Consider the following 22692-nt stretch of genomic DNA (forward strand, 5'->3'; position numbering starts at 1 on the left):
GCTGACCTGCAAATGAAGAATTGCAGCACAACTTGCTTGTAAGTGGGGTCTGTCCAGAAATGTCAGATCCCCTTAAATAGTTGGAACTGCTGGGAATAGTAAGGACTGTGGTTCCATCTGTTTACATAACATGGCCACTTAAATTGGGAGCATTTGGTTGTGGGAATGGAAGATTACCATATCCCCTTTCTAGACTCAAAAGACATGAATTTTGCAGCCTCAAGTGATGCTTTTGTGCTCCAGAAAAAAAATTTTCATTTTCTGCATGGTTCTTGGGACCACTTGGAGACTTGAGCCATATGCTATTTTTAATAGAGAAAAGATTTAAGACTAATATTCAAAGTTGATGTGAACCGTGAGGAAGAAAACAAAAAGAATTGTGTTTTAGTTATTTTAGGGAGGCAAAAAGAAGAGAGGAATTTTGGTTCTTGGATTCTATTTGAGAAGGAAAAATAAGCCAAGTAAACATAATTTATGAATTCTGTCAAAAGAAATGTTATCACTTCTGCTGAATCTCTGTTATTGTTTTCTGTTAGTTCCTCTAAGAAATTCCATGGGGAAGAAAATGGTTGGATGGTGATGATGACTTGTCATTAGGAACAATCATATTGTACTAAATATTTAAATTTTGGCCATGCTATAGTAAAATATGCAATTGAAATTTTTTTGTATAAATTAGTTTTCTAAACCCTTTCTCATACTTCAACTGAATGTCTGTAATGGAAAGCAAAGTTGGTCTTTTCTGTTTTTAGAGCTCATACCAGGATACCTTGGAATTCCTAATGGCCAGTCGGGATTTCTGCAAGTCCTTCTGGAAAATCTGTGTTGAACATCATGCCTTTTTTAGACTTTTTGAAGAGCCCAAACCAAAGCCGAAGCCCGTTCTCTTTAGTCGAGGGTCATCATTTCGGTTCAGGTAAGGCTGACACGTCACACCTGTCTGTTTGCCATGTGTTCCTGACACTTCTCTTGTCCTATTCTCTATCACAGCTGCTGTGATATACAGTAAGTAGCTAACGAGAACACTTGCTGGTCCCTAAGATCTGTGGCTGATGGAGGTGTTGGCTTGAGTTATCCCTTCAGGCTTCTAGTGTCATCCTCGCTGTGCTCTGGTCAGACATTAACTGGCCACCAGGCAATCGACCCAGCCCCAATAAACTTGTAACTCCAGTTCAGAAAGGCTTTCTTCTCTCTGTAGAAATAAAAGGGTCCAACATTTTTCATAAGTTCCTAGAATGATATGTAGACTTGCTCATCATTGGTTCACTTACTCATTTATACTTTGAACAAATATTTGTGTGCCTTCTGTGTGCCAAGTACTGTTGTAAGCTTTGGGGCTATCACAGTAAATATATATATATATATATATCCCCACCATCTTGAGGCTTACAGACTCTTAGAGTGGTTGCTCACAATTAATAAGTGGGTTTAGTTCATTAAATGCTTTTCCCATTATATGTAAGGGAAATATCAAGAGGTAGACACAAAAGCACAGGTTTTCTTAGAATTGCTTTTATTTCTGGCTGCCTGAGAAAACACACATCTTCCACTTGTGGAAAGAGGGGAAGCAAAGATGATGGTCTGTTGATGTTTGTGTGTTTAAAAGAAAATGCCTTGGTGTCTTCTCCCCTTTTCCCTCGTGATCTTCACTTTTAGTGGTCGGACACAGAAGCAAGTTCTCGACTATGTTAAAGAAGGAGGACATAAAAAAGTGCAGTTTGAAAGGTAAGAGGAACTTTGATGCTCTTCCTGACTTGAAAAAAGTCATAAGCTCTAGGTTATAGTTATTGCTGCCAAATATTTTGTCATCTAGTCTCAGTGTCCAGAGAGTTGTAGAATTACTGCTTTACCATAAACCTTGAAAAGTTTAGCATTAGACAGGAACACTTTAGGGCTCAGGGGCACTCACCCAAGTGTAAGAGGAGAAGAGGGGAATAGACTGAGTTGAAGAGGAGAGGAAGCTAGCAGAGGGCAGGGCTAGTCAAGGACCAGGAGACGGCTGCAGGGATAAAACACTGTAAAAACTTGCTCATCGGGGAAGCCTTAAATATTTGGGGATTTTAATTGAATGGATTTCTACAAACTTTGTAATTAAATGAAGTTCAGGTAAACAGAAATAGGATTAATTTTATTATTATCATGATTAACAAAAGTTTATAATAACTCTTACTATGTGACAGGCCATGTTCCAAGTGGTTTACTTATATTAACTCATTTAGTCTTCATACCACCTCTTTCTGGTAAGCATTATTGTATTCCCTTTTTTGAAGATGAAGCACAAAGAAGTTAAGTAACTAGGCCAGGTCTCAGATCTGGTTAGTGGCCCCTGTGTTGCCATGAGAAGGGAGAAGCAAAACCCAGAAGGGACAGAGATAAAGGATAAAGTAATAATGTGAGGACAACCCAAATACAGTCCAGTGCATGTGTTTTTAAAATTTTTTTTCATTTTGATATATTTAAAAATTACAACAAAGAGAATAATCCAATAAACATCCATTTTTTTACTACTTAGATTTAACAACTAACATTTTGATGTATTTGTTTCTATGATTTTTTCTTTTATATGTAGCTAGTATTTCCAGAGAGGGTTCAAGCTACCTTTAACCAAAATCCCTCATCATTCCCTTCTCCCCTCTCCAGAAGTTACAACTCCCACAGTTTTGTTACTTCTTTTTTCATATATCCATGCATCCAAAAACAATACGTAGAATTGATTTGTATGTTTGCTTTTTCATTTATATAAGTAGTATCACACTGCTCGTAATTCTGCATCTTGATTTTCTAACCCTAGCCTGTTTTTAGGTATATTTTTGAATGTCATATAGTATTATGAAGATATTACATTTTCTTGGTTTCCCTCTTGATTAGCATTCAAGTTGTTTCAGTGTTTTGTTTTAATTTTACTGAAACAAACATTATGGCCCTCCTTATATATTTATCCTCTTCCAAACCTGGGGTTGTTTCTTCTGGCCTGTATCTAGAAACATATGTATAGGAGGTTTTTTGCATCTATCTCTTGATATAACAAACTTCGTAATTTTCTTAGAAGATTAGTAACTGATTAGCCTTTGAGTATCATGTAATAAGTGACCCAGTTCTTGCTGTAATTCAGAATATGGACCCTCCAGAGCTTTTCTGTATTAATCCATACTATTTGGAAGCAACTCATATGCTTCTTGGAATTTTTTAAATTTTTTATCATAGTAATATATATACAATTCAAGATTTCCCATTAGAAGTTCAGATTTCAGTAATATAAATTATGTTCACAATATTATGATATTATCACCAATGTCCTTTACCCCAACTTTTCCATCTCCTCAAACCAAAACTCTACACCCATTAAACAGTAACTCCCTCTTCCCCTCTTTCCAAACCCAGCCCCTGGTAAACTATAATCTACTATCAGGCTCTTTGAAATTTTCTTCTTCTGGGTAATTCACATAAGCAAGGTCATAGAATATTTGTCTTTTTCTGCCTGGCTTATTTCACACAGTCTCATGTCTTCAAGGTTCATCCATGTTATAGGATCCATCAGATCCTCACTCCTGCTTTGCAGCTGAATAATATTCCATTGTGTGTATATGCCGCATTTTGTTTCTATACTTTGAAATCTGGCCTCTATATACAGTTTTATGTTTAAGCATCTGAAAATTTTCTAATGCTTATTTAATGGGGATGAAGTGTTTGGTGGACTAAGAGAAGGGAAAAGTTAAAGGAGAGTTGTCTGTGGCCTTAAAGTTGTTTCCTTCCACCGTTGAGTCCATAAATTCATTCATAGTGCAGCCTTTTCCTCTGAATTTCATGCTATAAAGTGTTAGCTGATTAGTGGTAATTACCTCCATGTAGAACTAATCTAGAAAGTAATTACCCAAAATACATGAATTGATTTCTTATTTTACGCTTTGGCTGCAACTCAGAGCATGTAAGAGCCCAGCCAACTTTTCCCTCCTCAATGACTTTTCCCATTACTAGAAAGTTAATAACCAAATTTCTAAAGCTCCTTTAACTGGCTGTACCTCTAATACTGGAACAGGGGAGTGCTGCTTCAGTAACCCCAAACCATCAAGTGTTATGAAGAGGATGACTGCAGGTCTGTTTCCAGGTAGCATTTAAAAAAACGCTTTGTGGGCCTTCATTATTAAGGAAGGGAATCATGCTGCTGCTGTTTTTCTTGACAAAGGAAAAAAAAAAACTCACTTAATTTTACTCATCTTATGTGATTTCTCCCAGGAAACACAGCAAGATTCATTCCATCAGGGGCCTTGCTATGCAGCCTACAGAACCGAATTCAGAAGTGCCAAAACAAGTCAGTAAGGGTTATATACTATTATCTCTGATTTTCTCACCCCAGACTTCGTCTGGTGAATGCTGTCCTTCATAGCAGGCTTTTGAGTTCCTTCATAACAGGCTTTTGAGTTCCTTGTACTTTACAAAGCTTTGGGGAGTTTTTACAAGTGAGAGCCTGCTTATGTGCCCTGGCATTGACCAGACAGAAATTTTGTGCTCTGTGCACTCCAACCTGGGCTTAGCAGGCTCTGGAAGATTTTCTGTAATGCTGCTGACTTCTGATCTCCAGCTCTGTTGAATGTGCACTCCAACCTGGGCTTAGCAGGCTCTGGAAGATTTTCTGTAATGCTGCTGACTTCTGATCTCCAGCTCTGTTGAATGTGCTCTAAGCCAGAAGGACATTTGCTCTGTGGGCCTGGGCTCAGCTTAGTGAAGGGAGCCAGGAGAACGGACCTTGCCATGCAGCTAAATGGGTCCACTGTGTGTGTGGGTGGGTGGGGGGGCACCAGCTTTGCAACTAATGGGTATAGGGTATAGCTCCAGCTTGGTGTCAAGGTCAGGACTCTTTGTTGGCATGAAACTGAGCAGTGAGTTCCCAGAGTTTGGGTTACAGGGCACTGACCATAGTTGGCAAAAAGAGGCATTTTCACTCCTGCTCTGGAACCGTTTTTTGGATGAGTTTTCAGGGTTTTCTCCAAAAGAGAATAAGAATTTGTTGAGGAATAACATGAAGGAAGTTTCATTGCATATTTAAAAAAATGACAACAAAAAAAAAAACCTTAATCTGTCCCTTCTACCTCTATAAGTATAAGCAAAGAAGGGTTTTGGGTCATTTTTCTAAAAATTAGTGTCTACTTGCCTTCAGGGACCCAAGATGTGTTTTCTTCCTCTCTCTGCCCACATTTCCTTTGGAAGACCCCTTTGAACTAACAGGCCCCCTTGTTCTTTAGAAACCTTTGAAACCCAATCTGAAATTGTGGGTCCTAGAAAGCAGACATTAGAGTGTAAGATGTCGTGCTGGGGACCCAGCATTGTCAGCATTGACGCTGGCAGCATTGGCACTGGAAGAACTTCTGGGATAATGACCAAGGTCATTGTCAAGTGCAGGGTTACTGTCAGCGTGCTTTGCCATAGCCCTGTAGTGGGCAGTCTTTACTTGACAATCCTTCCTCTGCTTGAAGCGTAAAGGGCTGATATTAAATTAGATTCTGACTTTTCTTTCTATTTTTCAGCTCTGGTGTAACAATCTCCTTTCTCTCTTCTTCCTTTTCTTATTCCTGCTCCACCCAGTCTCAGCAGAACGCCAGCCTTACATTCAGAGAAGGTGCTGAGTCGCCAGGCAGCCAGAGTGGCCAGCAAGGAAAGGAACTGAAAGTTTCAGCCGAAGAGCCTGGGTCTCACCAAAGCCCTTCTCTGAAAAAGAGCCCACCGAGTAACAAGAAGGCAGATGGAGCCATCGAGGTGCCGATGGAAGAAGAGGAGGAGATCGTTAAGGATAGGATCCAGCAGAGTAAACCTCAGTCCCAGCAGCCAAGCACAGGTCCAGCATCCAGGGCTGCTAGAGGCAGCAGCACTTCCATTCCTTTCATTGACTGCAGTGATATAGATAGTGAATACGACCTTCTCAGAGAACAAGCGTCCCAGTCACGGTCCCAAACAAATGACAATTATGAGGGTGATTTGACCAGTGGTGTTTATCTGCTCTCCAGGGATGAGAGGCAGATAGAGGCTAGGCACAGGGCTGCCCCTCACTCTGTAAAGTCCTCCAGGCCTCCCTCCAGAGAATTCATTGATGATGATTCAGCAGATATAACCTTTGATATAAGTGGGAGCCCCAGACTCCCAAGACATAGCTCTCTGATAGATGAAATGTTCAGGGGCTCAGGCGGTCAGAGCCCCTTGGCCACTCCCTTGTCTCCCAGTAGCAGAAGCTCAAGTCCAAATATGAGTTGGGACAGGACTGGGTCTCAAGGTTATGTCTCCGAAAACGGACAAGACAGTAGGGAGAGAAGTATGGGAGAAGAGATTCTCCTAAACCAGGGTCCCCATTATGAAAATTGTTCCCCTGCCTTACAAAGGCCATACTTGCGAAACCTTCCTAGTAGGTATAATAAGTCAGAGACGGACCCACTCATCCTTAGCCAAGCAGCATCAACGCCAGAGGCAATAGATAGGCTCAATGGCCAGGAAAATGCAGGACTGGCCAACTTGGCTGTGTCAGAAGGGAGCACGCTGGCTAACGGGGCCCCTCTTGTGGGCCTGACCACAAAGATGCCCATCCTACCGCCAGCAGTGTGTGCCAGTAGCACAGAGGACCAGCGGGCACCCTTACAGATGACCGAGGCCTCTACCAGCAGTGGGACTGAATCCAGTGATTCAGACCCTGAAATGGTGACCCCTTTGAGCCAGCCCCTCATGTACGGAAATCCAGCCATGCTGAGCTCCCCTTCCATGCCTAGGAGTAAGAAATCCTTGGGTGGCCTGCATCTGAGTGGGGACAGGGAGGAAGATGAGTGAAGGGGCTAGAGGAAACCTGGGGACATGAGTCCCTGGTTTCAATAAGGATTATCTAGTCTGGTGACTCATTAAATTTTAATCAATATTTGTTAGAGAAAATGTTGGGCAGGCACATATTTGGATAGGATATGCCTGACTCCTGAAGTCTTTACAAAAAACAAAACTTTGCTTGGTGGCTTGCTCTCTTAAAAAAAAAAAAAGGAACAATTTATTATGAATCTGATAATACGTATAGAGTATTATATTTTATGTGGAAATTTTCTGTGTTTGTTCAGTTATGTATGCAGATCAGCCTCCTATTGGTTGGGTGTTTGGACAGAAGTATCATTAAGATGGCAGGAAAGGTGTTGGTTTTATTTCCCCCTCCTCCTCTAAAAGGAGGGCTTTCTTTTCCGTGCTTCATAAAGTGAGGAGCAGACAAAATCCAAGGCCCAACCTAGGTTTATTGCTAATTGAGATTAAGTGTTGATAAAATCTTGGTCAAGAATAATGACTATTTTAATGGGAAGAATTTAGGGTTATTTCTTCTTTCTGTTCTTTATATGGGGAATACTATAAAGGTGATTAAATCTTCTGCATTATAATTATAACTGGAATTGCTGATTTGCTTCAGGTGTGCAGTGGTGGATGAAATTGTTACATATGTTTGAAGAAGTCATAATGTGCTCTGAGAATCTCTTGGAGAAACAGAAATGCTGCTGAGCAATGCAGGGCTTGCAACAGGGCTGTTGTCTGCAGAGGTTAGCATATTGAATGCCTGCCTTTAAATCACATCCAACACAGAGAAGGATGGTTTTCCAGAATCATGGCCCTTGATTAGTTTTTATGCACAGTCTTCCCATTCACACTCTTGTGAACAGTGTATACTCTTGGGAACAATGATTTGTGGATGTTTCTCTGAGCAGTAAAAAAAGAAAGAGGAAATAGTGAGAGATTTGACTTATTTAAATTTTGCCCGCGTATGCCAGTGCCTTTCATCCTGCATTCCTGTATTTTAGATCAAAGAGTCTGGTTTTTACTTGCAGTGTTTCTCAACCTTAGCTGCACGTTGAAATGATCTGGGACATTTCAAAAATTTGTAATGCCTGGGCCCAGGCCCCAGAGATTTTTACTTAGTTGACCTGGGGTGTGGCTTGGGCTTCCCAGATGATTCTACTGGACAGCCAGGGTCACTTCTCAGCCAAACATAATTACCTTCTAGAATCTAGTGGAATATGTTGAAAGTGTTAGCTAAATTTTTGGTTTACTTGGAGAGTAAGAAAAGCATCACAAATGAAATACTTTGGTATTTTTCTTTTTAAGATAAATTTGTAGAATACAGTTTTAGATCCTTAGTAACTACAAGATTGAAAAGAGTTGTGACTACAATACTTCTTTGATGTGCTGCCAAGCCAATGGCCTTACTAAACTAATCATATGGTTTTGTCAGAAGGGAAGAGCTAAGCATGTTCAGGAAACTGAGAAGAATTTGGTAGCAGTACATAACAAATAGAAGTATTGACTGTCCTTGTGATTCACCAATGATTATCTGTCCACATGAATGTCAATAAGGCAGTTTTAAAGATTCTGAACACTTAATCCATTTTTATACATACCTTCTTTGTTTTATTTTCCTAATCATTTGATTCAGTGCATGATTGATGAATCAAATTGATTTTTGAATAGTTCAAAAGATGTTCATTGAAGTAGCCTGTTTATACCTTGCTTTAGATTTATATATTTAAAAGAATCACAGAATTTTAAAATTGGAGGGGACCTTTGAGATCCTCTAGGGCATACCTTCAATTTATGGGTGAGAAAACATGGTCTGACAAGGCTAAGTGATTTTACGCAGTCGCACAGCTATTGCATGACTAAGCTGGAACAAGAACTTTGGTTTCCAAACTCCAGCGTTTTACTCTATGTGATATCTTAGAGCAATAGAATGCTTTGATTCCATGTTTTAATTTTGGAGTATCTTTTATGGATTAATAATTAAAATCAGATTTGAGACCAAGGAGCATGTAGACTTTACTTAAGCAATTATGGTCTGTCAGGTGGGATGAATCACTGTAAGTCTTTTCAGTGATAGCAAGTTTCTGCATATTCTGTTTGGGACTTAGAGAAAGATGTCGATTTGCTATATAAAATTTTAGTCAAATGTGAGTTAAGCATAATCTGATTTGGAATCTAGTGTTTTATTTGTGTGGGTGGTTTTCAAATGAGTTTTCTTTTTACCTCTTGTGATATAGCAATTAGATAATGAAATATGAATAGCAAGTATTAACATACCCAGCATATAGTGTGAATCATCAAATGTAAACCTCCAAAGCAAAGTATGCTCCAATAATTGTTCTTTTGCTTTTTTCCTAAAGAAGTGACTTTTATCTGAAATATATTAAAAGCTGCTGATAATGGAGGTGTACTCATTTCTGTATTGACAGGGTTTCCCACTCTTAGGGTTGGTTGCTCATACGGTTTTTCCTTCACTGGTTTGGGACCAGCCAAGCAACTCAATTTCTTATTCTTGGCCAGTATTTACAAAAACAACAATCCTGGTGAAATTAATGGTGCTTAAAATAGAGGGACCATAGTTTATTCAAAAGCTGCATACCCTGATGTGCTGAGAACATTCACTAATTGCCTGGTGCCTCTGCACTAATACGGATTTCAGGGCATTGGTTAGAGTAGTCAACTTGAGCATTCTGTGGGCCTGGTAGAACCCATTTGCGGAGGCTACCTGTTCTCCCCACTGCCATTGTACAGAGCGTGGGTTGAGCCAGTAGTCCCCACCAATCTGTTTTCTGCACACCTTGACCTTTGTGAGACTCCTGTCCCCTGGAGCTTACCCGGCCTCCAGGTCTCACTGTGTGGCAGAAGAAGGGCATACACAGGCAAAAAGTTGTACTAAGAATGGGGGAAAACGAGATGGGTTGGGCATGAAGAATGAAGAACAGAGATTAGCCACCTGTAAATATATTCAGCTTTCTAAAGGGGTTTCTGCAAACCTGTGAGCCATTTTTCCCCATAGGACAATAGCTATAGGTCTCCTAAATCCACAGTGATGATAGCCTTTCTAAGACTGTTCTATGAAGTGATCTTAAGAGCACAGATATAAGACCAATCATATCTATAAATCTTGAAGCCACTCAGGGTTATTAAAGGGCCTCCTTGCATTGCATATCTTTTGTTGAGTATTATTTCAACATATGCAAATGGCAGACCTTTTGTTGTTGCTCTCGCTGCTGCTTTTTAAGGACAAAGTAAAAATGCAAGAAATTCTTTTAGCATGAAGAAATGCATTTAATGAGTTCCAGAACTCAAAATGAATGGCTTCAGCTCCTTTGACAGTCATCTGTATGCCATTGACAATATTTTATTAGATGAGCATTTAATTAAAAGAAATCTGTGGGCCAGATTTACCCTACATATGTTATTCATATTTGAGACTATCTCACAAATTTATCTCACCAAACTGGGCCACATGGCCTAACCTAAAATGTGAATAATTTTTCAATTTTATTCTCAAAACTTCTTTGAAGATTCAAATAAAGCAACGCTTTAAAAATAAAAATAAAAATAACCCAAAAAACGACTACCAGGCCTGCTAAACTCTCAAAATTTTCACCAGGTATATAGAATCCAATCTGTTTTGAATTTGAATCAGAAACTCAGCCTGCTTATTAAAAGCCTTCCAATCATCTTAATTATGTTGTCAAGCAATTCCTAAAAGAAGAACAAATTAAAACATTAAAACGTCACTAAATTTAGTTGAAACTGTTGTCAATGTCTATAAATCAGTGTTTACGTATTTTTAATCAGCTTTTCCCTCTTCAGATATTATCCCCTATTTCAGTGCAAAATGGACTTGAAGCTTTCTCCAGTAACCAGTAATTGAGTTCTAGGTAGACCCAGCCCTAAATTAAGAAATGTGAGGCCTTCTTAACCATCATGTGTAATTTGAGTTTGTTTGCTTCACTCTCAATCACTTGTTTTTGCCTTACTCAGATTAGCCAGAGTTTTGTTGAGAGCTCTCAGAGTTGCATTCCCAGGAAAGTCTCTTCTCCCCACTCCCCCCAACCCCCATCCCCACCCCACCCCCTGCTTCTCCCTTGTACTCCAGACATTCCTTCTCTCATAGTTAAAGCTTAGTTACTCTTAGGGTGGCTTTCCTGCAGTTTCATGGTATAAGTCCGTTTTCGTTGCTGCTAAATTCTACAAATTGAACTGCAAAAGAGGCTTTCAGTACAGTCTTTGTAATAGAGCTAGTTTCTTTGAACCTTAAACAGGTGAACATTTCAAAATAATCCATTGCTGGTAGCTCTCTGAGTTTTACATTTAACCATGTTAGCCAAATCTGTAAGAACATATGGGTGGGAAGGTACTATTGATTGGATTTCTTTGAGCAGTAAGTGATTAAAGACATTTTCTCTGGCAACATTAAAGAATTTACTGGCAGTGCTTTTTCCTTGTTAGGTTAATCCCATCTGTTTCTGCTTAATTGAGTGAAATTTAATATAGGGAAATGGAGTCTCTAGTGAACACTTTTGCATACCTCTAACACCAGTTGCTGTTATTTAAAATGAAGCCATGACTTTTAGACCAAAATCAGCAGGCTACTTAATGTAGCAGTTCTCTTTTATTAAGGAAAAAAAGTAATAAAAAGCAAGAGTATTTCCATGTGATAATTTGGCCTACTGTTTTAGGCATCAAAGATCTAAATATGGCCTACTTACCACCTGTTTGGATATATACTTGAAAAGGGCTGCTTGTGATTTCCTTGAATAGCCTAGTTAGAGATTTCCAAGCATGTCCCTATGTACAAAGGGTTTAAATGCTTGTTTGTATATATATACATATTTTGGGGGTGGGGTGGGGAAGGGAAGAGTGGAATCTTGTTTTGAAACAAGAGGTCTTGTTTTAAAAAATAAAGAGCACACCAATCCGAAAAATATATAAATAGATGAAATCAATGGTATGAGGAACTTTAAAAAAATTTCCTGATGAAAGCAATTAAAATATCCTGGTAGAAGCAAGAGGAAAATTAGGAAGTGTTCTTTTCCTGAAAGATTTAAAAATGGGATAGAATCTAATTTGTTCAGGACAATTTCGGCATCAAAAGACTAATGGTTCAGACATCACAGCTTGGTCCTGGATACTGAAACTTCAGCATCTTTTTGGCCTCCTCTACCATTTGATTATCACTTTTAAATAGAAGGCAATTCTTTTGCTTCTTTGTGTGAGTTCTAAGATCAGGTTACCCTGATCTCAGAGTAGTTTTGTACTTGCCAGTAGGGAGGATTAGAAATCAACTGTTGACACAGAATATCTGAACTACTTGTGTAGTTGAGATCCAGTCTAAAAGGTTAGCTCCACAAGGCTGCTAGTGCAATCGTGGAAAATGGGTACTGGAAGGTACTTGATTCTTGCTGCTAGGTCCAGGTCCAGTGATTTCGGAATGCTGAAGAGGAGTTGGCAATCAGTGAAAACTGCAAAGAGAACACAAACCCAGGGCATTACGGAAGAGAGCGAGGACTATTTGTATGTTTTTGTGTAAAAACATATTACAGTGATGAACTCTTCTTTGAGGAAGACTTAGAGATTGTAGTGGTACTTGGAGCTTTTATTTAGTGCTTCTGCTTCACTGTGAATCAGGGGGACAATTTTAACTGGCTTGAAACAGGAGAAAGTAGGGGTGGTGATAGGCCTGTCCTTACTCACAGATGAACTTTTTGGCTCAAGAAACAAAACTCTCAACTCCTTTTTCCTGGGCCTGGGAGTTACTTCGTGAAAAACAAAGCAGTTGTCCTTCTGCCTGCACTGATGTACAGAAAGACCAAAGATAGGTCTTCCATAGTTGTGAACGCACGCTTGCTGCTTTCTCCATAAGCCCCTAAACTGGCTAATGGACTAATAAATCCCTATTTCTTCCCCCTTCTGCCTGGAAAGTTGATGTGAAAAATCTAACTAACCAAACTTCACAGCTTGTCCTGTATTAGTATTCTAACTCCCTTCTGTCCTCCCTGCGTGTATATTTAATATTCTATAGATAATATATTTTATTAAAATGTTCTAATACACCAAATTAATTTAAAAGTAGAAGAGGCTGGGGACTTCATTCTCATTTTTGTCATTTGTTTAATAAATTTGAGAAAACATTTTTCTGTTGTTCCATTGTATGCACTGTTTTGTCAGCATGTACCTGTCTGGGAGAAAAAGCTTTTTTTTTTTTTCAGTGTTCTGTCTTTACCCTCCAAGCATGGTGTATCTGCTGCTCCCTGCATTGTTGGAGTGCTGTCTGATGTCTTTTATTATTATTTTTTTTACACTGCTGAATACCAGTTTGTACTTGGAATACCTGTTTCCTCTGGAATACAGTGATCCTGTTTACTGAACAAGCCTTAACATGGAAGCACCCTTGGGTTTTTCCGTGTGTACCTCATTTCATGAAAAGTGGGCAAACAGAAGATGAATACAAGAGTTTCTTTTTCAGATTTCATTTTCCAATGAACTCTTGCACTTTGAACTTCGGGCAGTGCAGAGGCAGGGGTGGGGGGTCTTTGGAAGTGAGCAGGATCACTGTGGTCAGGGGACAGGGGCTCGTGGAGACAGAGAGCATCTGTGGCAGCAGCTTGCAGAGGTGAGCTCAGACCGTGAACCAAAGGACGGCCCTCTAGATTTTGAATGTGAACACCCTATCTAAATGGAGGCTAGAAAACCTCACATCGATCATATCTATATGAAGAATTGGTTTAGCGTTTGTTTTGTCTGGGGGTACAGCATGCAGAGAAGGCATGTCACCTACCTGTGCCCCACCTGGCTTCTCATCGCCAGTAAGCTGTTTTGAATACCGGTGTGTGCCCACAATGTAAGCTCTCACAGATGCTGTCTGGCTTCATCTTCTCTCCACTGCCTAAGAGTGCAGTATCTCAATAAAGCATGGATTCATGCCACCAGGAAGAATGTTGGCTTCTCCAATAATAACGAGCCTGGTGATTCTCTAAGCATGGAAAGCCAAACTCATGTAACAGTGTATGCACGGTATTACTATCTCTTGTTAATCTAAACTGAAGAGGCTTTTACTTGTCCTAACAGGTATCTTGCTGTAAAAAACTGTCAATGGTTTAACTGTTCTGTCCCACTGATGGCTGAAGCTTTGTCCTGAGTACAAGATAATTTTCATTGGTACGAAGCACCATGTTCCCCACCCCAAATACTGCCACCGCTGCCGTCGCCACCACCACCACCATCACCATGTTCAAACAAAGGAGAATTTTCCTTTATCTTTTCCCTCTGAGTAAGAACAAGCTAGTACATTCGTTATCATTGCTCCATTAGCAGCATTTCTCTCTTTATTTTTTTGGCAAGTTGCATTGCTATTTTTTTTGAATTGCTTGATGAACTGCTAAGTCGATGTTTAGCTGCTTGTGAAACTTTTCTTAAAGGAACTTGGTCTACATTATGCTCAACAACTTAACAAGAAGAGGAGAACATCGCTAATATTGGTAATCCTATTACCTGGTTTTTCTTGTGAAACCTTGTAATTTCGATTAAATGCTGCCAACTTTTTTCACATACTCCATTGGGGGAGGGGGTACTTAAATATCAGGCTATAGGAAATCTAGCATGTTCAGATGTCTGCCCATTATTCATCATAATACTGATCTTTTTTGATGACTGTCTTTCAAATGCAGATAATCCCTCTAGAGTTCATTGTATTCTGTTGTAGAGAGAGATTATGGATATTAAAAGGGCCTTTAAAAAGATAAAAATCTACAGCTGTAATGTATTTCCTATGTGTGCCTTTGGAGTCTATTTTGGGTACATAGAGATAAAATCTCCCATATTTTAGAATCAAATTACAGGAGACAAATAATGACACGTGAGTGACATCTAAAAGCTTGTGTAATAAATAACTGTATTTAGGGAAATATTGAAGGAAGAGCATAAATACATTTTTAATATTTGCTCTTTTTGAAATTTTGAAGGGGGAATTGAGAAAGCAACCAGCGCTTCATTTTCACCGATACTCTCATTCTCAAATATTTAAATATTTAACCCACCTGTTGTGGGTGGCTATTTTATAAAAATTATAGTCATTTTTCCTTGTTCCATCCTTAATAGGAAAAATAACACTCATCTGATTTTTAAAAATAGAATTACCATTTTATTGGCCAGTTTAAAATACAGTAGAGGTACAACTAAGTATTAGAAATACCATTTTTTGTGACACAAAGAAATAGATTAAAAATCTCTCTTTTGTCAGAATTTTATGAGTTTATTTTTAAGCCTTTAATACAGTCTTAGGAAATAGATGGTTAATGTGCAGCTTGTGCACAATCCCAAAGGAGGAAGAAAGGCATGCGTTTCCGTGCCCCAGAAGAAGAGCTGATCCAGAGATGCTGCAGTCTGAGTGATGCTGTAAATGCAGCTTCCCCAGGGCAGCCAGGGAAAAAGAAATTATGAATGTATTTTAAATTAAAAAGATAGAGTATCTAAGCTAGTTTCTGGCTGGTTGATGAATTGAAATCTGTAAATACAGCTGTAGTAATTTGAAGTTCCATAATTGTTTGTGCCATGAGAATGTATACCTTCAAAAGGCTTTTGAAAAGCAATTACGAGAAATGCACCCCTTGAGAATAGTATGAGTTGAAGACATTACCAGTCCTTGGGGATGACATAAACTTGGTCCTCCTTGTACAGATTAATGGGGGCATTGGAGGAGTCATGAAATCGGGGAAGAGGTGAAGGATTTGAGAGCTATTTATCTGAAATACAATCGAATGCCTCAAAAATCTTCTGGAAATAGGAAAAGGAATTTTAAAAAATTGGCTTCTAGACTTGCTGCAGAATCTCTTTAAACTTCTTTCCACCTATTGCCTTAATGTCCAGGTGCTTTCTCAGTGAGTCACCCAGAATGATTTACCTATTCTGGTAAATAATGAAGGAAATTATTTGGTATTAATTTGGAATAAAGAAAAAATAAATAAAGCATAAACCCAATGCAAGTGTAAATTAGTTAAATAGTGATGAACCTCTGTCACCATTTCCTCTCCCCATTTCCAGGGCTGGCAAAAGTGGGTAACAAGACTGTGTGATCTAAACAGGCTTTATAATGCTGCGTACCTAACAACACAACCACATTTCCTTGCTTTTTTTGTAAAGCAGACGATTTCAATGAAAACTAGTTACACAGGTAGCTGTAATAACTGTAATCTCAGACACTGGCTTTTTTCAGCCACAGCTCTTGGCTGTTTCCCGAGGGCAGGCTCTAAGTTGTACAGACTGTGTTGCCACAAACTCAAAGTCAAGAGAGAATTTTAATTACTCATCAAGCTGCCGAATTCTGCTAATTACCCTGGTTAGCATATTTCACTGATTACTGAATAGCTGATGAGCTGCCTATTTCTGATTGGGTCAGTTGATAGTTACTCTCAAAGTCTCAAGTAGGTAGGGTCCCTGCAAGGGAACAGAGGAACCTATTTTCCACCAATGCAGCTCACATTAACAAAAATAAACTAGAGTTTGAGGCCTTTTGTTTCCCTAGACTTGCCTATAGTTTTTTACGCCACACTATTTGATATTTCTTGATTATTGGTGTGACTATTTAAATACACCCACAGCCCTTCCTTCCAAAGGCCCTTTGAAGCCAGCTTAAGAAGCCTGTCGGGAATAGGAAATGGTCAACCAACTCTGGTTGTCCCCCAAATCTGTGCGTCACACATGTGAAATAGGTGGTTATGCATTTGGGTTATCTTTTGGCTACAACAGCCTTTTTCACCCAGCAACCTGTGGGCTGTTCCTGAGCTGCCTCGTGTTCTTACCTACATCCACAGATGGGCATGAAGTTTGCTCTTAGTGCACTACTTTGTGAATCCTGTTTCTGATTTACTCAGATGGGGACTCTCCCAAATCTAAATTGCTCTCTTCTTTGGAATGTATCATACCTTCCTGGCAGTGAGGCCTCTCTCTTAGAACCATAGTATCTCGGCCTTCAGCCCCTTCCATCTTGCAAATACAAGTGTTCCAGGTGGAATTCAGTAAGGGCAATAGCCTTTGACCTTTCAAGGGTGGTAGTGGTTGTATGTGAGTGTGTTCACCATGATTTTCTCCCATGCAATGTGACAGTGCATTTTTATCCATGGCTGGATGCTGTCCAGTGCCTGGTAGTTTTAGTTTCCCCACATCCCACTCCCCGCTTCAAGATAGCCTCTCACTGGTTTTTATTCTTGGTTCCAACTCTCTCAATGCTGGGGTGAATGCTTTTTTCTGTTCCACATCACTGTACAGTCAGGGCCCAACCTGTTGTCACTTATACCTGCCGCCCCTGCCCTCACACATACAGGTTGCCAGATTATGGTGGACAAATATAAAAAAGTAACTCAAAAACAGCAACTCACAAATGCATGTAATGTTTTGATCTCCAGACAGACTGCTGGAATTTCTCTTTTCTAATTCCTATTTGTAGTGATGACTTTTTTCTTTTTGTGATTTAAAAAAAAAAATAGTATAGTACCTTGAAACAATTGCAGTTCTAATTGTTTTCGCTATTTCTATTTGACAAGTTCCAATTCTTTTGAAATTATTGTATTCAGTTGTATACTAGTGTCAATAAAATTGACATTTGTGAAGCAATTTCTGGCCTTTTTCTCTGGGTTTCACTGGGTCTGGTGGTGTGTGGGGTGATGGGATCTTTGACTAATACTAGGTCTTCATTTCACTGAAGTGGGCTGAGAGATTTTAACAATGCAAACATCTTGGATCTGCTTTCTCCTCACCTTTTCTAAGTCTTATTATTCAAGGATCATTGTGCTGACTGATAGTCAGTGGGAAGGACGTCCACTTTGGATGGTTTTCCCAGGTGTGGTGGCTTTGCACACCTGTCTTGTCAAGGCAGCTGGGTGATGGTCCTGGGGCCAGAGCGGGAATGGGGTGGGTTTTCCATGGCTCTTTCATACTGCAATCAGGCTCACTACTCTTGCTTCATCAGTTCCATACTAGATTGTTTTATCTTGTAATTTCAAAGTGGATTTTGATGAATCCAGAGAGAGAGAATAAATATCACGAGAACGAGGGCAATTCCCAGAAAACCGCACTTCACCTTTCTCTTGGAGATCCTTTATCAGTGTACTGAGTAGCGATGAGGCTGAAATTGCGTTTTGAAAAATGGACAAAGCATTTATTTTGTCTTTCCTTAAAATGTTAACAAATAGGCGGTTACTTTTGCTCTATTTACCAAACATTAACTCTAGCAAATCTGCATTGGAATTGCAAATTTAACTATTAGGCAACAACAAATCTTAGAGGTAATTTTTTAAACATCCCATTAAGTTTCAGTGGGTGGTGGTAGATATTTGCACAACTATGTTGCAAAGAGTTTCACGTACACATCCTCTACCTTGGCTGACTTGTAATGGGTAATATATACATTTTAATATTATTTAACATGCTGTCCTTTTCAGAGGAATATTTACCTGCCATTTTATTTTTTGACTTTCGAAGGAGAATTGTGATAACATACAGACCTCCAGCTTTGCATTTTCTAACGATTACCTTTGCATGTAAATGTGATGCTAGTGTTTCTGTCCCAAACAGTGAGAGAGACACGGAATGACATCACCAGGTATAACAAGCTTGCTTCTGTTCTTTGTAGACTCGGGAGTTAGTTGCTTTACCTTTCTGTTAGTTGTGACCCAATGTTCCATGATGTAGTGTGTCCTAATTGTACCAGTCTTTTAGATTCCTAGTAGTATAGTTTTCTGTTCCAATCATTCCCCTCCATGTCTCCTTGTGATATAGCTGCTGCGTCTTTCTTAAATGATTCTTAGAAGCAAAGGCAGTAGCTAGGAGATGAGAAGACTATTTTGGGATGTGCATACTTTTAGACTATCGTAATTGTCATCTAGGCAGAGTTCTGTACCTTAGTAATTACACAACAGAGGCTCGATTGAATTAGTCTTACTGTGGTATCTTGAATATTAAGGCAGCTGTAGCTTAAGGGAAAAAAAAGAAAATAATTAAGAGCATTTAGTTCTAAAGATTTGAAAAAGTGAAAGAAGTGGAATCCAGGCCTCAGAAGGAATTACTTTTTTTTTTTCTTTAAAATCTCTCATCCCCAAACAGGCTCCCTGACTGGCAGCCCTCACCTTTCAGAACTGTCCATCAACTCTCAGGGAGGCACAGCGCCTGTCAACGTGACTCTGTCTCCCAACCTGAGCCCTGATGCCAAGCAGGCCTCTCCCCTGGTCAGCCCGCTGCTGAATGACCAGACATGCCCCAGGACAGATGATGAAGAGGAGGTCCGGAGAAAGGTGCCTTGTGGGAAGGTGGCAGGAAACAAGGGGGGTTAGTTTTCTTTCTGTTTGAAAAGAAAGTAAAACCTGGTGGCCAGCCCGCCTGAGCTGCTGGTTGCCCAGCTGACAGAAATGCTCCTAGGAACCAAGCCACAGTGGGTGGCATCAGCCGCTCACTGATGAGAGTTGGTCTGTTCTCCTTTCTGACCTAGCTGCCATTTGCATTTTCCCCAAACACCATCACTGAAGGCCCAAGGTAGCCAGGACAAAGGACGCTGCAGTTTCCTTTTATTTATTTCCTGAAAGGCTGTATCACTCCCTCATTTTATTAATTAACAAGGTGTTCTGGTGCCCAATTTTCAATGAATAGTCCTCATAATTGCAAGTATGTTCTGGCCTTTTGGGGATGATAATATGTACATAAGGAAACATTCCTAGACTGTATTCTCATCATAGAAATCCATTCTCTTTCCCCATTTCCTCTCACCCACACACCAAAAGGAACATAAGTATGAGTTTAGCTGTGTTACCAGTTAACAGTATATCATACATTTGGAATATATTGCTTTATCGGGACTGTCTTATTATCAGGACATTCTTGGAGATGTAAACTCAAAAATGATGAATAATGTCTTGGTTTCTTTTTATGGGTTTTACAGAGATTCCCAACTGACAAAGCATACTTCATTGCAAAAGAAGTATCCACCACTGAGAGAACTTGTCTGAAGGATCTTGAAGTCATCACTTCGGTATGCTTAGCATTTCCCCTATTGTATTAAGTTACATCCTTTATATCAACTAAATACTTTGCTCTATGTGAGAAGCTGTATTGAATTAAATGCTGAGTTCTCTGATTCCAATTAGAATATTTTTGGTCCTGAGTTGTCAAAATGAGACATTTAGAGTATATAAATTTGGAACATATTCTATACACATTTTTATAATTCTGATTTTTAAGAATAGAGTAGGTTTCTAAAGTGGAGAAAAAATTTGAAAAACAATTTTATTGTCTGCGTGCTCTGATCCAGAACATGATCTTGCCCGTTGTCCAGTGTAACCACTTTTTGCTCAGGGAATAATTCAGAGATGAAGGGAAGCCTCATTTTATCTTTGATACTAAAACAAACCAGGAATGCAAAATCTGTCAGAAGACTGCCTTTTATTATCTTAAATGGCCCTATTCAGTCTTGAAACTAATTCAGGGTATTGCAAGGTCTCTCAGACACGTGGATTCTGGGAAAGAACTAGCCAATCTGGAGGTAAATTGAAATCCATTGAGTTTTTGTTACTCGTGGGATGTGTCTCATGCTTGGCGTCATTTGTGGACTCGAACCCCAACTCGCCTCAGTGAGCTGAGTGACCTTATGTGAGGGCTTTATCATGGTTTGGCCATGTCCATGCTGAGCATTTTAACAAAGGAGCAGAGATGGTAGTGTCTAAAGGAATGAAGCCAAGAGTATTTAGTGGCCATAAATAATAAACAATTATCCAGCAAGTTGGCCAGAATGGAGGTTTTGGTTTGAGTATTTGTTCATTCAAATTTGTTCATTTAGTCGTTCATCAACTGGTAGTAAATTTCATAAAGAAGTAATAAAGATGTGGGTGCATCTCACCCCATCTCCTGAAAGAAACGGAAAGCATAAGGCCAAGTAAACTCTTATGCTCCCAGAATGCTTGCATGTGCCCATGTGGAGAGGGAAAGTGGCGTTGCTCTCCCTGATGTTAGAAATCCAGCAGTGAAGTCCTCTATCCTCCAAATGCATTTGATTGCAGCATTGCTTTGAAGAACTGCAAACATTCCTCATTATTCTTTACACTTCTCAGTTTGTCCTATTTCATTCTCAGTGGTTTCAGAGCACAGTGAGCAAAGAAGACTCCATGCCCGAAACATTGAAAAGTCTCATATTCCCAAATTTTGAACCTTTGCACAAATTTCATACTAGTTTTCTAAAGGAGATTGAGCAACGACTTGCCTTGTGGTGAGTAAAACAATTCTCTCTCTCTCTCTCTCTCTCTCTCTCTCTCTCTCGTCTCTCCCTACTGTTATTTTTATATTGTTCTGATAAGCAGAGGTCATGTGCAAAGATAAAAGACAAGAAAGTAGTTTATGATAAGCCAACCTTAAAGTGATTTTCAGTTAAATTCTACATATGTTTAGATCTGATCTTCAAGTTTTCTTTTTTTGTTTACAGTTTTTCAAAGTATATTCTTTTTATGATAATTAAATGATTATCACAAAAATGAAGATAGTTGCTACTGGAGGGAGGACAGAGTTTATAGAGTAGCAGCATACGAGGGGCTTCGGTTGCAGGCATTGGTAATCTTTTACTTCTTGGCCTAGGTAGTGATTTCACTGGTGTTTGCTTTATAATCATTTGTTAAGTATATATATGTCTTGTGCACTTTCCTGTATTGTATTTCAGTTTTTAAAAGGTGTTTTAAAAAAATACAAACCCCTAAACACCATACATGTGTGCATGCACTGTCTCCAGGGCTTGGCAGGGATTTGAAGGGAAAACGCTCAGTGTAAATGAGTTCAATGTGAGGCAAGAAAATAACATGAAGTTTAGAGAAACCAGTGGTCCTTTATCCCTTAGGCTCTCAGCATTGGCTGCTCATTAAACTTCACTGGGAACTTTTAAAAATCCTGCTAATCAGACAGTACCCTATACCAGTTATACCAGAATCTCTGAGGGGTAGAACCTCAGAGCATCAGTATTTTCTAAAGCTTCCTGGAGTAATTCCAGGCTCCACATTCCAATGTGCAGCCCAGGTCAAGAACTTCTGCTCTAGACTGCTTCATTAGGAGAGAATCCAAAGCTTGGAAAATGATTGCTCCATCAAACTTTAAGGGTCTGAGCTTATCCAGAATACCATACCCAATTCTGAGTTGCACATTTGAAATGGAATACTGTGAGAAGATGTATTCCACAAAAGAGATTGTTGGAGAAACTAGGACTATTTGGTCTAGAAGAGAAAAGACTTGAGAAATGTAATGGTTTCAGATTTCTGCACACTGGTTCTTTGAAAAAGGAGGTAGACGTCCTCTTAGTTAAAGCAGAGGACAAAATTTAAACAAAAGGAGTGAATTTCCAAGGAAGCTGATTTTGTCTGACTATAGAAAAGGATTTCCTAATACTTAAGTGTGACTTAGCAAAGAGGGCTGCCTTAATTAGGTAAGGAGCTCCTCCACCTTGGAGTTAATTTGAGCAGAGGTTGACTATCCATTCACAGAAGCTATTTCTGTATTGGGTGGACCCCCAAACCTAGCAGTGCATCAGGGCCACTTGCGGGAGCTTTGGGAAAAAAAAAATAGATTATCCAGACCTCATTCCAGCTCTCCTGAATCAAAATTTGGGGGCTGAGACCCAGAAATTGTTATTTTAAAAAAAATTCTTCTTGGGGTGATTATGATTTATACCTTTATTGAAACTGATCTAAGGTGGCCCTGACCTCAGATTCTATGACTCTTTGGTCTGCATTTCATAGACAGATTATAACTCTCGTTTCTTCACTCACAAGCAATAAATAAGCAGCTCCTATGGGTCAGGCCCTGCTTGCAGGAAATGTGCCATCTTGGAGGGCAGTGGGCCAGGTCCTGTGGGGAAGCGTA

General features: G+C 39.5%; 1 protein-coding gene across 9 annotated transcripts in view; it reads left to right on the plus strand.

Moving 5' to 3' along the window:
- FARP1 (FERM, ARH/RhoGEF and pleckstrin domain protein 1) overlaps nucleotides 1-22692 on the plus strand; it is a 356780-nt gene that overhangs the window by 278787 nt on the left and 55301 nt on the right. For all 9 annotated transcript variants that reach the window (XM_077158563.1, XM_077158564.1, XM_077158560.1 and 6 more), the window contains 7 exons: nucleotides 753-916; nucleotides 1657-1725; nucleotides 4234-4309; nucleotides 5581-5830; nucleotides 18910-19097; nucleotides 19739-19828; nucleotides 20925-21058. In XM_077158563.1, the coding sequence (XP_077014678.1) occupies nucleotides 753-916; nucleotides 1657-1725; nucleotides 4234-4309; nucleotides 5581-5830; nucleotides 18910-19097; nucleotides 19739-19828; nucleotides 20925-21058 (971 nt within the window). The remainder of the gene's footprint in view (nucleotides 1-752; nucleotides 917-1656; nucleotides 1726-4233; nucleotides 4310-5580; nucleotides 5831-18909; nucleotides 19098-19738; nucleotides 19829-20924; nucleotides 21059-22692) is intronic.

Source organism: Tamandua tetradactyla, chromosome 4 (assembly GCF_023851605.1).
Source record: "Tamandua tetradactyla isolate mTamTet1 chromosome 4, mTamTet1.pri, whole genome shotgun sequence".
In the NCBI taxonomy this organism is placed as follows: Eukaryota; Metazoa; Chordata; class Mammalia; order Pilosa; family Myrmecophagidae; genus Tamandua; species Tamandua tetradactyla.